This window comes from Lissotriton helveticus, chromosome 8 (genome assembly GCF_964261635.1).
Source record: "Lissotriton helveticus chromosome 8, aLisHel1.1, whole genome shotgun sequence".
NCBI classification, from domain to species: Eukaryota; Metazoa; Chordata; class Amphibia; order Caudata; family Salamandridae; genus Lissotriton; species Lissotriton helveticus.
In genome coordinates this window covers 1,545,417,824-1,545,433,174 of record NC_136069.1, presented here as the reverse complement: position 1 = coordinate 1,545,433,174, position 15,351 = coordinate 1,545,417,824, and the positions used below count along the sequence as shown (strand labels likewise).

Genomic DNA, 15,351 nt, shown 5'->3' with positions numbered 1-15,351 from the left:
GGGCCTTTGAAGTGAAGCTAAGCTTCACTTCAAAGGTGTCGGAGGAATGCGGGCGGCTGTGCACGCGCTTTTAAGCTCAATGCACATGCGCATTGAGCTTAAAAGTCACGGGCACTGCAAGGAATCGCCACGATTCCTTGCTTGTTAGTTAAAGCGTTGTTAGGCCGCAATAGGCTCGCAAGCTCGATGCGCATGCGCATCGACAGGCGAGACCTAAAAATCTACTGTACATGACTATGGAAGTGTCTTCCCAGTGTGTTCTTGTGGTTTGAGAGTCTACCATTTATTGCGGTATTATCTTTCTACCTGTGTTTGGTACTTGTGTGTAACATGCACCCGTCACTTTCTCTTGTAACACACTGTTTCCTACCTCTTACATTTGTTTATTTTTGATACCTGCACAAGTGCCACCATGGCCTACATAACGTTTGTTCGTGTGCTTGAGGGTCCTCCATATATTGCAGTATTATACCTCTGTTTACTTTGTACGCTTTTGTAACCTGCCCACGTCACTTTTTCCTCCTGTAATGCACCGTTTGCTACCTCTTGTATTTTGTTGACTCACGATTGTCTCTTTTGCTTCATTTAATGTAACGTTTGCTTTTGTATTTTGTTCACTTGTAATGTTCTCCTCATGTATCAGTTCTGTTCCTATTGTGAAGCGCTCTGACACCTTCGGGTAAAGTCCGCGCTATATAAAAACACACAAATAAATAGTCTGCCTGTCTCTATCTCCCTTCCATATTTCTTTGCGAGTTTGCTCAGACCCCAGGCAGACCCCCTGCGTCCCCCCTCGTCTCCCCCCTCTAGTTGGCTGTTTACATAAGTGGGAGTCAAGTGGCCGAAGAGCATGAAACGTGATCTGAAGAGGGTGCGATAAACAGCTCGTGTTCAGCTTTGTTCATGTTGTTGTGGTGAATCTGCTCCGAGGACCGAGGTCCGTGCCAGCAGTTGGCTTTCTGCCCTCGAAGAGTTCCGTCGTCGTCTGGCATCCGTGTGTTTGCTGCCCCCTTGTGGCACCCTGTGCGGTGGGAGGTGAATGCAGCTGCATGTTACTTAATCTGATTATCTCGCACCTGAGCCTTGCACCAGAATCTAAGCGGACTGTGGCGGCGAGGGGGTGTGTATTTCCAAGAAGGGACAACAGCTGAAAGGAAAGGCTAAGTATAATGCCAGCCTCTAGAGGCAGCGTTACTTTAAACGAGGCGGTGTCCGCTTAAGCCACATATTATATAAAGTGAGCATTTAAATATACATGAATATGCGTGCTCTTCGCAGCTACCCTACAAAGCGTTTCAGAGTCCCAGGTAAAATGATGTTTTGCTGTTTTGATTCTCCTTCTCCATAATAACAAGGCCATGCCATCTACAGCTATCTGGCACCCTCTTGTGGCCATGTATGGCAGGGCTTTTAGGAGTCTACCCAAAGATGGTTTCAGTGCATCACTGCTTGTAGGGTCTTTTTTGTGTGCACAATGATCCTCTTTGCCTGTTTTTATGTTGCCTGCCTAAAATGCTGCTGCAGAACATGCTCTAGCGTTAAAACGACGATTTTGAACTCAAAATCACCTACCACCTTGCAGTCAAAGACTAGTAGAAGCTACCCTGCTCTCGCGGTGCGTCCATAGGGGTGTGGGGGCGAACCCCCCCCCCCCGCCCGCAGCCGCCCGCAGAAGACACCGAGGGAGAACTGACAATGCATGCCAGTCAGCATGACGTCGGGAGGCGTCATGTTGATTGACATGATTGTCACCAGGCAGGCAGCAACACGAGTGCGCATGCGTGGGGACGGAGGGTGAATTTTTTGCCCACGCATGCGCACTTTTGTTCGTGCTTTTTTGCGCATGCCCATTAGGAGCCCTTCGGTCTCCTAATGGGCGTGCTCTGGGCGTAGAGTAACCTGTGCCCCTGCAGCGCCAGGATTGTCTGCAACGCCCTCTACGCCGGAACCACAGCCAAGCTACAGAAAAGACTCCAGCGCATCCAGAACGCCTTCGCCCGACTCATCCTGGATGTCCCCCGACGCAGCCACATCTCCAGCCACCTGAGGAACCTGCACTGGCTCCCCGTCGACAAGAGGATCACATTCCGGCTCCTCACCCACGCACACAAGTCTCTCCACGACCTGGGCCCCAAGTACCTCAACGACCGCCTGACCTTCTACACGCCCACCCTCCAGCTACGGTCCACCAGCCTCGCCCTCGCAGCCGTACCACGCATCCGAAGAGCCACCGCCGGAGGAAGATCCTTCTCTTACCTGGCTGCCAAGACTTGGAACTCCCTCCCCATCCACCTTCGGCTGACCCAGGACCATCTCGCCTTCAGGAAACAACTCAAGACCTGGCTGTTCGAGCAGTAGCATACCCCTCCCCCAAAGCGCCTTGAGACCCTCCCGGGTGAGTAGTGCGCTATACAAATGGCATGATTGATTGATTGATTGATTGAAATATGGAAACAATTAGTGCGGACATGGCAGCCTGTTGACACGAGCTGTGCAAAAGAGTGACCACACGCAAGTAAGGAGGAAAAAAGTGTTTTGACGTGTTTTATTTGTTTAAGATGCCCGACAGCACTGCAGTGCTGAAAGAAGAAAAGCGTGTAGTCTTAAGTAAAGAGTGCACCCTGTACGGATGTGTGCAATGTGGCTATTAATCAACCGTAGACAGTGTGAAAAAAGTTCAGTGGGGATGTAAATCACAAACTTATAGCCAGTTTCTCACAGACTCCTGTCAGGTCAGTTTTCCTCCAAAGAGACCACGGATGTTTACAGTAAGGGTAAAATGAATGTGAATATATTAGATGGTGGAGTTGGGGTACCCAGCTTAAACGTGATTGGCCAGTTTCTAAGAGCCGCAGCAAAGGAAATTGAACAGGGAGAGTGGGTGCATGGATGGATGCATGCATGATGGGTGGATGGATGCATGAATGATGGATGCAGGTTGGATGGGTGGGTGGATGGATGGATGGGTGGATGCATGAATGATGTATGGATGGATCCACGGATGCATGCATGATGGGTGGATGCATGATGGATGGATGGATGGGTGGATGCATGAATGAATGATGTATGGATGCAGGATGGATGGGTGGATGCATGAATGAATGATGTATGGATGCAGGATGGGTGGGTGGGTGGATGCATGAATGATGTATGGATGGATGCAAGGTGGTTCGGGCTCGCTCGCTGCGGTACAATATGCAAATTGGTTTACGCCCCACCACCTTCAAATGTCACCAGCCGTCCTTACGCCACAGTGAGCGTTGTAAGGTTGGTAAAGCGCTGTCAAATTCTGCGTTGCTTTAGGCCAGCGCTCTGGCCTCTCTCCAGCGCTGTATTGAATGAGTTACCATTTGTACAGTAAGGTTTACAGCTTTAGATACTCTACTGGGTTTAGAGCCCTGAGTCCATGCTCTGCCTTCCCCCCTCTCCCCTGCTCCCTTGTGTTGCCTCTCCTGGCCGGTGTCTCATCGTCTTCTAGGCGCTGTCCACTGCGGAAGAGCATCCGTACCTGCTCGTCTCTCAACTGGCTCTGTTTCGCCCCCTCCCTCACCCACTTATAGTTCTAAAGAAAGCTTCAGATACTGTTGCTGAAATCCTTCTTATTATCCAGACATTTCCACAGCCTCCCTCTGTCCCTAAAGCAAGATTTTGTCTCTTCCCAGGTATCAGAGAGACATCTACTGATCCCACAGTTCTGGTCACCCTACACCAGCCAAGGTCAATGAGATGAAATTAATTTGTACTTGTAAAGCGCACTGCTGCCCCAGCAAAGAGGCGTCCTGGCGCTGTACTCATACCGCTGTGGAACCCTTCCTGGCTTTTCCCTGTGAAATGTCCACTCCTGGGCACCCCCAAGGTGAAGCCAGGCATCCCAGCACTGTTGGGGACGTTGTGGCGATTAAGCAAGCTATTGCCCAGAGTTGCAGAGTGGGACCCATGATTAGAATAGGCACCGAGGCGAGAATGATCAGGTCCGAGGAAATTGAGCCCAAGACCCGTTGAGGCGGGAATTGAACCCTGGTCCCGGGCCAGACATCTGCATCAGGGTCTGCCGCTCTAACCATTGAGCCACACTTCTCCAAGGTCGATCATCAAGTTTACCCGTGGCCAACTGTCCTGTTCCCTCCAAGATTCATATGTGTTTGGCCCTTCTCTGGCCTGTAGTGTGGAACCAGTTTTAGTGGTGGTCCCTAATGACCTCAGGGAGCACTTGATCAGGGGGGGGGGAATGTAGGAGGGTGAAAGGGGGGGCGTCCTTCACCCATCTGAGCCGTACAGCCTCATTTAGCGCCGCTGATCATTCCATCGTTTTGTCCAGACCCCATGAATCGGGCGTCCTGCATCTGGTGGTGTTTTGAATGACAGCCTTCCTTGTTCCTTGATATCAGGCAATATCAACCCTGGTTTTCTTCCTCAGCCTTTCTCTGCTGTTCCTCAGGATTTAGCCAAGAGCCCGCCTCTTATTACTAACATAGCATAATGCGTACATATAAAACACACGTTAACCCAGTAGGGTAACTTGGCGCTGAATACCAGCTGTTTATTGTTACCCAAATCAATCAAGTTCAAGTTCCAAAATTTGTATAGCGCACTACTCACCCAGAGGGTCTCAAGGCGCTTGAGGGAGTGGAGTGCTTTACTTATCGAATATCCAGGTTTTTAGTTGTTTTCTGAATGAGAGGTGGTTCTGTGTAAGGCGGAGGTGGGTGGGGAGAGAATTCCAGGTTTTGGCTGCTAAGTAGGAGAAGGATCTTCCCCCCATGGTGGATCTGTGGATGCGTGGAATTGCGGCGAGGGCTTGGTTGGACAATCGTAGTTGGCGTGAGGGGGTGTAGAAGGAAAGTCGCGTGTTGAGGCATTCGGGTCCTAGGTCGTAGAGGGCTTTGTGTGCGTGGGTGAGGAGACGGAACGTTATTCTCTTGTTGACAGGGAGCCAGTGGAGGTCTCTCAGGTGGCCGGAAATGTGAGCTTGCCGAGGGATGTCCAAAATGAGTCTGGCTGAGGCGTTTTGGATGCGTTGGAGTTTTTTCTGTAGTTTGGTTGTGGTTCCGGCGTAAAGGGTGTTTCCGTAATCCAGTCGGCTTGTGACCAGTGCGTGGGTGACCGTCTTTCTTGTTTCGGTGGGGATCCAACGGAAGATTTTTTTGAGCATGCGTAGCATGTTGAAGCATGATGATGAGACGGCGTTGACTTGTCTGATCATCGAGAGGGAGGAGTCCAGGATGAAGCCCAGGTTACGTGCGTGGTCCGTAGGTATGGGTGCGGTTCCAAGGGCCGGTGGCCACCATGAGTCGTCCCAGGCAGAGGGGGATGACCCTAAGATGAGTACTTCCGTTTTGTCCGAGTTAAGTTTAAGACGGCTGTTCTTCATCCACTCGGCTACTTCTTTCATTCCTTCGTGTAAATTGGTTTTGGCGGTGTTTGGGTCTTTGGTGACGGAGAGGATCAGCTGGGTGTCGTCTGCGTAAGAGATGATGTTGAGGTTGTGTTGGTGTGCGATGGATGCGAGGGGACTCATGTATACGTTGAAGAGGGTGGGACTGAGTGATGATCCTTGTGGTACGCCGCAGATGACTTCGGTGGCCTCTGATTTAAAAGGGGGGAGGCGGACTCTCTGGGTTCTTCCGGCGAGGAATGAGATTAACCAGTCCAATGCTTTTCCTTGTATTCCGACGTTGCTGAGGCGTTGTATGAGGGTGTTATGACAGACTGTGTCAAAGGCTGCGGATAGGTCAAGTAGGATGAGGGCAACTGTTTCTCCGTTGTCCAGTAGTGTTCGGATGTCGTCTGTTGCTGCGATGAGGGCGGTTTCGGTGCTGTGTTTGGTTCGGAAGCCGGACTGTGAAGGGTCGAAGGATTTGTTGGATTCGAGGAAGGCGGCGAGCTGACTATTGATGGCTTTCTCAATGACTTTGGCGGGTAATGGGAGGAGCGAGATGGGGCGGTAGTTCTTGAGCTCGGTGGGGTCTGCTGTGGGTTTCTTCAGAAGGGCGCTGAGTTGGGCATGTTTCCAGTTTCCAGTTTTCCGGGAAGGAAGCGGAGTTGAAGGAGCAGTTGATGACATCGCGGAGGTGGGGTGCGATGATGGAGTCTGCTTTGTTGAAAATGTGGTGGGGACATGGGTCGGTAGGCGATCCTGAATGGATGGAGTTCATCAGGCGGATGGTGTCTTCGGTGGTGATTGGGTTCCAGGCGCAGAGGTTGCTAGAGTGCGGTTTTGGTTCGGGGGTAGGTGGAGTGGACTGGTCTTCGGACTGGTTTTCAAAGCTGTTATGTATGTATTTCGGCTATTTTGTTGTGGAAGAATGAGGATAGAGAGTCGCAGAGGTCTTGGGAGGGAGTGATGTCGTTGGTGCCGGCGGTGGGGTTAGTAAATTCTTTGGCGATGTTGAATAGTTCCTTGCTGTTTTGGGCATTGTTGTCAACTCGATCCTTGAATGCTGATTTCTTGGTGAATCTGATCAGTTGGTGGTGTTTGCGGGTGGCGTTCTTGAAGGTGGCTAGGTTGTCAGTGGTTGGGTTTTTTCTCCAGGTTTTCTCGAGAGTACGACAGAGCTTCTTGGATTTCTTAAGGTCATCGTTGAACCAGGGGGCTTTTTTGCTACCTTGCTTGATTAGATGTGCTAGTTCGTCTGCGCTGCGGGTGATCCATTGTGTGAGGTTAGTGGCTGCTTGGTTTGGGTCCGATGATTTGGCAGGGGGGTTTTGGTGAAGCGATGTGAAGAGCTGGTCGGTGGTGATTTTGTTCCAATTTCTTCGAGGAATAGGTTGTGGGGGGTTGTGGGTCGTGGTCTTTATGTAGTTGAAGTGAACGCAGCTGTGGTCCATCCAATGGAGAGCTGTGGTGTGATCGAAGGAGATGTGCTTGCTGGAGGTCAAGATAGGGTCAAGCGTTCTTGAAGGTGGCTAGGTTGTCAGTGGTTGGTTTTTTTCTCCAGGTTTTCTCGAGAGTACGACAGAGCTTCTTGGATTTCTTAAGGTCATCGTTGAACCAGGGGGCTTTTTTGCTACCTTGCTTGATTAGATGGTTTTTCAGGGGTGCTAGTTTGTCTGCGCTGCGGGTGATCCATTGTGTGAGGTTAGTGGCTGCTTGGTTTGGGTCCGATGATTTGGCAGGGGGGTTTTGGTGAAGCGATGTGAAGAGCTGGTCGGTGGTGATTTTGTTCCAATTTCTTCGAGGAATAGGTTGTGGGGGGTTGTGGGTCGTGGTCTTTATGTAGTTGAAGTGAACGCAGCTGTGGTCCGTCCAATGGAGAGCTGTGGTGTGATCGAAGGAGATGTGCTTGCTGGAGGTGAAGATAGGGTCAAGTGTGTGTCCGGCAAGGTGGGTGGGGGTGTCAACAAGTTGTTTGAGTCCGAGATTGGCCATGTTGTCTAGGAGGGTGGTGGTGTTGCTGTCGTTTTTCTTTTCCAGGTGGAAGTTGAGGTCTCCCAGTAGAATGTAGTTCTCGGAGGGGAGGGCATGTGGGCTGATGAAGTCAGTGATGTCTTCGCTGAATTGTGTGCGGGGTCCTGGTGGTCTGTAGATGAGGGTGCCTCTGAGTGTGGTCTTGGGGTCGGTGTGAATCTGGAAGTGAAGGTGTTCGGCGGAAGTGAGATTATCGTCGGAACTGGTCGTGATGCGGATGGTGTTCTTATGGGCGATAGCGATGCCTCCTCCTGTTTGGTTGATACGGTCCTTTCGGATGATCTTGTAGGCGTCCGTACCTATTTATCGACTTCAGAAGGAAGAAAGACTGAGTGGACTCACCAGGATTTGAAACTGTGACCATAAGGTCAAAAACAAGCACCTACAGTAGTCCACTAAGCCACTAGAGTCAGCATCCATCTTTGTCTCCTTCAGCTTCTCTCATTCACTGTTTATATTGAATTATTTCCCAATGCTGGTGTCACAATTCATGCTGACCTAGAAGAAGACTGCTTCTCCTTTCCATGTCATGTAATGTTGGATGGTCTTCAGAGTCATATAACCTAACATAGATGAAATGGAGGTACTGATTATGTGGGTTCCCTCATAAGCAGTGCTTAATTTGAGCCAGTGGTTTCCGGTACTCAGCACCAGCTCTTAATTATCAACACCGGTACTTTTCATGAGCACAAGTTAAGTACACATTCATTTATGGTAGGCACGGGCAGATTACGTGATTTGCCCAGAATCTCAGGATGTTGAGCCTATGCCGAAACTCAAACCTGATTCTCCAGCGCCAAAGTCGACAGCTCTGGCCATTATGCCACACCATTTCCCCACTTTCATGGATAGTAATTGGTTGTGTTTTAGGTGGCGCTAACAGGAGAAATGGGCTTGTGCAAGCTGCCTCCTGACACAAATTAAGCACTGCCCATAAGTATGTACCTTGTCCTGGTGATCATCTGCATTTTGAGAGCCTTTTATTCTGATAGGGATGTGCACAATTTTAGCTCGCTGTTTGACATACTGATGTCAAAGCCTATAAACAGTAAGGCAAAAATATGCAGTAAGGTTCAAAAGGTACACATTGCTCTTAACTCCCCGAAAACTTTCTACATGGGGTTTTATACAGTTCATTACATCTTGCTCAAGATGCATAGCCAATCAGGGCATAACCAGTATTCCACATTTCTTATCCTTTCAACCAATCCTTTATCAGCTCTAAACATTTGACTGCATATTGATATAGCCTTATAAAATAATGTCAAGTAAAGACGCGTTTGTCACGCCTTGTGTCCATTGTGAGTTGGCACAGGCCAGCAGACCGTTGAAGATTCTGCAAGCTCATGTTGAGTGACACAACATGGAACCTGAAATCGAAGGGTTTCTACACTTTCTTTCTTCACCTCCACAGATTGCAACTGGGCTTCTTGTTGCTAAATACTCTCAGCAAGATCCTTCCTCCTTCGAGTCACAGAATTGCAATCCAAGTCATAATCCTGTCACGCCTGCGCTATGGTGATGGGGCCGCCAGCGCCACCTGCAGCGCGACCACCTTGGCGGGCAGGGGCCTAGCGCTGCAACCCCATGTCCCACGCCCCACTCACCCCTCCACCCAAGACCATCCGGTTTTGGGGGGTTCAAACAGGTTGGAAGACCTGCTCCCCGGGGTCGAGGTGAGCACTTCCGGGGCAAGGCACACCTTTGGGGGGAGGGGCTGCACAGTCCACCACTGTGCATGAGTTCAATTCTAGTGGGTCACAAGGTGAACAACCCCAAAAGGTATAGCGCCCATTTGTATGTAGTCCAGGTGATCTTTGGTAATTCGCATAGGTTGCACATCTGGCCGTCCTGGATCGCCCGTAAGTTAACCGAATTTTGTCTTGCCGACATTTACAATAATAAACCCGCAACAAGCTTTCTCTTATAAGATTCTGGTGTCCTTGTCTTTATCCAGGTTGCTCATCCAGGAGTTGCATGCAAGGGAGGGTTTGAGGGGGGCTATGAGGTATCGGCGCTATGAGTAATACCTTTGCGTCCTAAGTATTTTGCTGTCCGGCCCCAGACATTCAGAACTGGACTTTTACTGCCTTCTTGGCCGGCACATCTGGGCTCAGGTTTCTGACCCATCTCATCCAGCCTCTTTTGCTTTCATCACCAAACAGTTCATCTTTGAATTGTTATGGCTCAGATTTCGTGCTATCCCTGGCACAGGACGAAATCTTCAATCCCATTTCCAAATTCAATCCCATTCCTGCTCTCTTTGTCCACCTTCTTTGACATTCAGTTTTCCTTCCAAAATTATCTGAGCACATCTCGGTGTAAGGCCATATGAATACCTTGCTGTGGAACAGTAGAAAACCATCCCTTTGTTCTTGGGCTAAAGGAGAACTCCCAGGCCTCAAAACCTGGCTGTTTGCCTCAGTATTTTGATGGTTTCCTCCCTCTCTTTTGATGTGTTGATATACAGAGCGGTGCCAGAGCTCCTTGTTGGGTAACAATTGTGGATTAAAAGTATATTAAAGGAAAATCAAAATGAAAGTGTAACATTGCCGCTTATTCTTTTCCAACATGTCCTAATTTGCACCGACAGGCATCTGAGGCACGTGCAGAACATTTACAAGAGAGTTTGGCACAGAGTTCACACGCATCACCGGTGAACAAATAGGTTTCAATGCTAAATCTACAATAGATGTGCTCAAGCAGCCTTCGTGAAGCAATGTGGTCCTGTGTGGCCCTGCAGAAGGCAATGATTCTCATTCTGTGCTTTCAGGAGCGAAGTATTTGTTATGAGGCGAGGATGCTACTCTGTGTGGACTGGGATTTGAGGAACAGACTGGGAGACCTGCTGATAAAGGACTAAAATGCATGTAATGGCCAGAATGCAGTGCAATGCAAGACTCAAATAAGAAGAGGCTGCAGATGAGGTTCGGTACTCTGAAATATAGGCCAGGGGGCGTTAATATAGCCTTATAGCCCGCCGTAGCGGGATTTACCGGCTATTAAAGCCCCGCTGAATCGTTAAAGGCCCGAGCCGAAGGCGAGGGACTTTAACAAGACAGCGGGACTTTAATAGCCGGTATAGCCCTGTTACGAAGGGCTATAGGGCTATTAGAACATTCTGCCACTAGAGGGCAGAATGTTCTAACAAATTAAACAAAGGGTTCTCGAAGCTCGAGGGGATATAAATCCCCTCGAGCTTCGAGAAGCCTTTGTAGAACATTGGGAATGTTGCTTTGCGGGCCTTTACCGGCCCTTAGAAGCATGGAGCACTCCATTGTCTGCAATGGAGCTCCCAACATTCCAATGTTCTAATTAACGTTATTGACTGGCTTCAAGGCTGTTATCATCCCCTTCTCCTGTCTTCCTGAAAAGGTATTTGTGTGTTGTAAGAGCTGCAGACGAGGGCCTATCCTAGCAACTATGGTTCTATTTCCAGGAATTTCATTGGCTGGCTCCCCACTCATGAGGAATAGTCTCTTTCTAATTCTAGGCTGTGAAAAGGTTTGGGCATATGCACTGATGTATTTTCCTGTAGACACAGAATGGGAAACCCCTTTGCTAAATCACATACTTAGTAGATACTACTCTCTGTGGGTTCCCCTTTGAGAGGATTGGAACAGTCCACAGCTCTTGAGCAGTGAACTTAGCAACTATGGGGAGCATTTGTTGGCGTACGTCTGGCTCTAGGCCATTGTGGGGCTGAATACGTAATTAAACATTTTATTTTTATTTTACAGAGGTTCATATAGTGCAAACTAGACCTGAATCGGGTATCAGAGCGCTTTACATAGCCCCAGTTGCATTACATGAGGACACGTTCATTATTTTTGTTGGGCACGGGGAGATTAAGTGATTTTCCCAGAATCACAGGAGCTTCAGCGTCCTTGCCGAGACTGGAACCCAGTTCCCCAGATTCGAGGTCGACCACCCTAGTTGTAGGACAACTCCTCTCCCCATGTTTACATTTTCCCCTGCACAGTATCTCCATTGACTACTTTCAAGCTTTGCTGATGGTAAGATAGCACTACTATTCTCAGCTAGGTCTACATGAATTTCCTACCCCAATTAACATTCACTGTATGTAACGAGGGACTCCATGAACTGCATGTTCCTTTACTTACTTGGCTTCTAAATTGTGGAAAAATCGTCCACTCAGTCTCCCTTAAACCCCCTCGGAATCCATTTTTGGAAGCAATCTCAAAACTTTCTTGTTTGATACGGATCTGATGGCCAAGTAATTTGTTCACTTCTCATCTTCCCATTTTGGACTAGTCGCTAGCGCCAGGACACCCCTACAGAGGTAGCTGCGCGCTTTACAAATGCCTAGAATAGAATAGAATGTCTGTTCTCACGATTACACCATTTCTCCATCACAAGGCTAGTAATTTATCTTTTTTCATTTGTTTGTGTTTTTTATGCCATGAAATAGCTGTGTCGGAGCACTGTACGAATGTGAAAGCATAAAATAATCTATTAACTAAGCAGCTTGGTACAGGTGCCAAAGACATTGCACCATTGGAAACCAGAGACTATAGATAACTGGGATTAGAATATCCAAGCTGGCACAAACATAGGTATTCTAGATTGCAGGGTGTTCAGATGAGATTTTGGTCAGGGTACAAGAGAACATAAATGTCAGAATCCCTAGAGGTCTTGTCTGTTGTGGAGGCAGCATTGCAGGATAGCCAAGATCAGGTAACTCAAAAAAGTGTAGCAAAACCTTTTATCATGCATGAACCTTAATCATGCATGATGGAAGAGGGCAATAGCTAGGCAAAGCATTACTTAATGAGTAAAAGTATTAAAAAATGATAAAGAATGGAAAGAAAAAATCTTTGGTAAAGTATTAGCATACCTGGCACTAAAGTGCACTTCCTTTTAGGTGGATGTACACATGTGATCAGACAAGTGTTGTCACTCAGTGCAAGCGAGCCAGTGGCTAAAGTGGGCTGATCTACTACCCATGCTGTGGTGGACTGTAATTTGTGAATCACAGTTGAACCCACCAATAGATAAAGAGGTCTGATCCAAAACCCCTCTGTATGTTTTTGTGGTTGTATTTCTGTGTGTTTTTTTAAATTCCTTGACACTAGCGAGAGCGGCTGTTTGTAGCCCAGACTCAACTATGGATTTTATTCATATAGAAAATTGAAATTTATGTTAGTACACAATGTAGGACGCTGAAATAGAAAATCTGTTTATATGCATATGCATACCTCAGAGAATTAATCGGGCCATTAATTATATGCATCTCTGCGCAGAATGGATATATGCCTATCATCAATTTGCAGGATACAAAGTGTTCATAGCCGAAGGTAGATGGCTCACAACTCATTGCACCCCATGAAAATGCAGTGCAATGGTAGGTGTTCGTACCCTTCTCCAAAATTATATGTGGCAGAAAATGAAGAGATATACATGTCGAAGGGGCTATTGACATAAAGTTCACTCAAGCATGGAGATTTGGGATTATTGCTTTAAATGCAAGTCCAGATTGAAAATGCAGGCCAGAATTAGATGGTCAGTGTTTTGATCTTTGTTGTCACACTGTTTCGATCTTTATAGTCGTATCATGGAACTGTTTCTTGGGTGGCAGACCTACTTTGCATTGAGAATGATGACACAAAGTTCAAGGAAAGGATGTTTTGTGGTCCAACCCAATATTGCCTGCTGCATTACATATAAACAAAGACCTCCTAGACCATGTGTTCAGGTTTTCTGAAACTTCTTCTACTATCACTGATCAAAAAGAAGAAATGACTAAAGATCTCACTTTCACAAATGTTTCTACCAGAGTGATAAACTTCAAGAGGAACACTTGCACATGTCTATTTGAGATGATCATATTTTAAATCGTCTGTTTCTTTGTTTTAGCTTGCACCAGAACACACCTTGATGTCCTTCCAAAGAGCCGTGGAGCAGAAGGTCTACGCCATACAGGCAGACGTGATGATAAGGCAAGTCTTGTGTACCTAGAAACTCATTTAAAGGGCTCAGGGTTCGTCAGTTGTCCACTCTGCTTCTGCTTTCCTCACTCTTGTGAAATGCCTAGTCTTCTGGAAATTGGTGTCCTATGGCATGGGCAATGTGCAGAATATTTCAATTATATTTATTGGAGAGGAGGGAGGATTTGGAGCAGTTTGCTATCATTGATGAAGGCCATTGACTGTCTTTTGGCATCAATTCTTATGCTGTATCATGAGAAAGCTCTATATTAATAAATGCAGACATTAATGTGTTCTTTAACAAACAGATATGTAGGTTTTTTTTAACCTAGAGCAGCTTTCATCTGAGTGAAAGTCACCTCTCATGGCGCCAAAATATGCTGATGTCATCGCAATAGAAAGAAAATCATTGCGGCTTATAGATCCTCGCTAAGAGTCACGTGTATCCAAGCTACACTGGTTTCACGCCCACCGCTCAGTGTGGTCCAGTATAGAACAGCCACTATGTCCCAGTATGGCCGACTCAGGAACTAGCATAACAGAATCCTGAAATAAGGAGAAAGTGTCAGTTGAAGCCTTTAGGAAATCATTACATTGAAAACAACGCTTGTAAGACCAATACATTTAACTACTCAAACATTTTATGAGGTGGGGGCATTTAACCACTTAAGACGGTAGTTTTGAAACAAGCTTACAATAATCTTTCTAACCCTACTCCGGTCTCACTAGGTGTCCCACAGGGATCTATACTCTCCCCCTCTCTCTTTAACCTCTTTATGGAACCCATCAATCGCATTCCTAAACAAGCTAGAATTAACTACCACCTCTATGCCGACGACACCCTACTCTACTACAAGATCAAAACCCATGCGGACATCATACACCTTAACAACACCCTCACTGAGATTCAATCCTGGTTCCAATTAAATCATCTCAAACTCAACCCCCAAAAAACTGAAATCATTCTCTTCTCCCCCCAAAATAACCCCTCCCCATTCTATCCTGGATCGCTGACCTCAACGCACTCAACTGCTCACTTTCCCTGTCCAACTCAGTTAAATATCTTGGTATTTCCATCGACAATAGCCTGAATCTCACTGTCCACATCAAAAACTCAGCGAAAGGAGTCCTCTTCACTCTCCGTCATCTCAAGAAAATAAAACCCTTTGTTCCAATTGATGACTTTGAATTAGTAGCCCAGTCACTTGTCCTTTCCCAAATTGATTACGGGAACGCCATCCTCACCGGAATCCCCAAGGTCCACCTAGCTCCACTCAAATCTGTACTCAATCTTGCAGAAAGACTCATCACTGTCTGCAAAAGTTCCGACCACATCTCCCCTGCCCTCCGAACCCTCAAATGGCTCCCCATCAAAGGCAGATCCGCATACAAAACAGTGTGCAAAGCACACAAAGACCTCTATCAAAACACAACACCATACCTCGCCAATAAACTCTGCACAGCGGCTGATCACGACCTCTGAGAAGCACCAACGCTCTCCTCCTAGTCCCACCCCTGCTAAATAAGAAATGCACACAATCCAGCTCCTTCTCCGGAAATGCCCCCAACACCTGGAATGCCTTCCCCAAAGACCTACGATGTAACCCTTCTTACGTCAGCTTCAAAAGAGACCTCAAAATGCACCTCCTGAATAAATACTGGGGGGTCTTACTCCTACGCCCTGCACCTGATCTCCAATTTCCAGTCATATATGTATGTAGCTATTGTAATGCTTATCTGTTTATTATTTGTGTAATTTCATGCCGTTTCTCCTCTATTTTATGTTGATATATTGTTTTTGCCTTGTTGCTGTAATATTGCATTTTAACCGTTACTGTCTTCTCACCAATGTAAAGCGCTCTGATACCTCTGGGTCTAGCCAGCGCTATATAAAACCTATAAAACAAATAAAATAAATAAATAATCAAAGTCTTCCACACTGCATCTGTTCGAAGTAGAGGTACCCAGGTTATCTGAAAATGATTTGAATTGGTG

General features: G+C 47.2%; 1 protein-coding gene across 1 annotated transcript in view; it reads left to right on the top strand.

Moving 5' to 3' along the window:
- The window catches only part of GDPD5 (glycerophosphodiester phosphodiesterase domain containing 5), a 931,881-nt gene that overhangs the window by 837,716 nt on the left and 78,814 nt on the right, over positions 1 to 15,351 (top strand). The window contains exon 9 of the mRNA XM_078658536.1: positions 13,286 to 13,368. Coding sequence (XP_078514662.1) covers positions 13,286 to 13,368 — 83 coding nt within the window. The remainder of the gene's footprint in view (positions 1 to 13,285; positions 13,369 to 15,351) is intronic.